Raw genomic sequence first — 664 nt, 5'->3', positions numbered from 1 at the left:
TCATGGGGGATTTCTTTAGATATATGTTTAGCATTGCTATCATTTTTATTTTTTTTATATACTTACATACTTTTCACAAAAAAATATTACCAATCCAGCTAAAGGTGAAGGAAATTTTAAGCAAAGCTGCAATACCTGAAGCCACACAAAAGACCGCTTGATTTTTAACCTTGAAAATATTGTAAGATTTCCCTGTGTAGGGAGCAGCAGAGATAAGAAATGGATTCCAAGCCTAATAGATTTATGGTTATTATCCATATAGTTGGCTCTCTAACTTTACTTTTATTTTCATGAATGTTTCGTCTGTAGTGTATGTTGTGTGAATAATGACCAATGTGTTATTGGTTGGGTCATTGGCTTTTAAAAGTGTTTATTTAAAATTAAAAGTATTGTGTGTATGTGTTTTTGGTATTGATTTGTCTGATCATTCTGTTTATTTTTTTGGTGAAGGATGTTTATGTAAGGAATTGCTAAAGTCATATCATTTTATTTAATTGCAGTTTAAGGAAATCAACCATGCCCACGGTATTCTCAGCGATGCTACGAAGAGGAATATTTATGACAACTATGGTTCACTTGGCCTTTATATTGCCGAACAGTTTGGCGAAGAAAATGTCAATACATATTTCTTAGTGAACTCTGGTTGGTGCAAGGTAAGGCTCTA

The 664-nt window shown here is 32.7% G+C and overlaps 1 protein-coding gene across 1 annotated transcript in view; it reads left to right on the top strand.

The window, feature by feature from the left end:
- LOC119586922 (dnaJ homolog subfamily C member 5-like) overlaps nt 1-664 on the top strand; it is a gene marked incomplete in the record, with an annotated part of 63,036 nt that overhangs the window by 3,547 nt on the left and 58,825 nt on the right. The window contains 1 exon segment of the mRNA XM_037935651.1: nt 501-653. Within this exon segment, the coding sequence (XP_037791579.1) occupies nt 501-653 (153 nt within the window).

Source organism: Penaeus monodon, chromosome 22, assembly GCF_015228065.2.
Source record: "Penaeus monodon isolate SGIC_2016 chromosome 22, NSTDA_Pmon_1, whole genome shotgun sequence".
Classification (NCBI taxonomy): Eukaryota; Metazoa; Arthropoda; class Malacostraca; order Decapoda; family Penaeidae; genus Penaeus; species Penaeus monodon.
The sequence above is the reverse complement of the archived record's forward strand: the minus strand, read 5'-3'. Positions and strand labels throughout refer to the sequence as shown.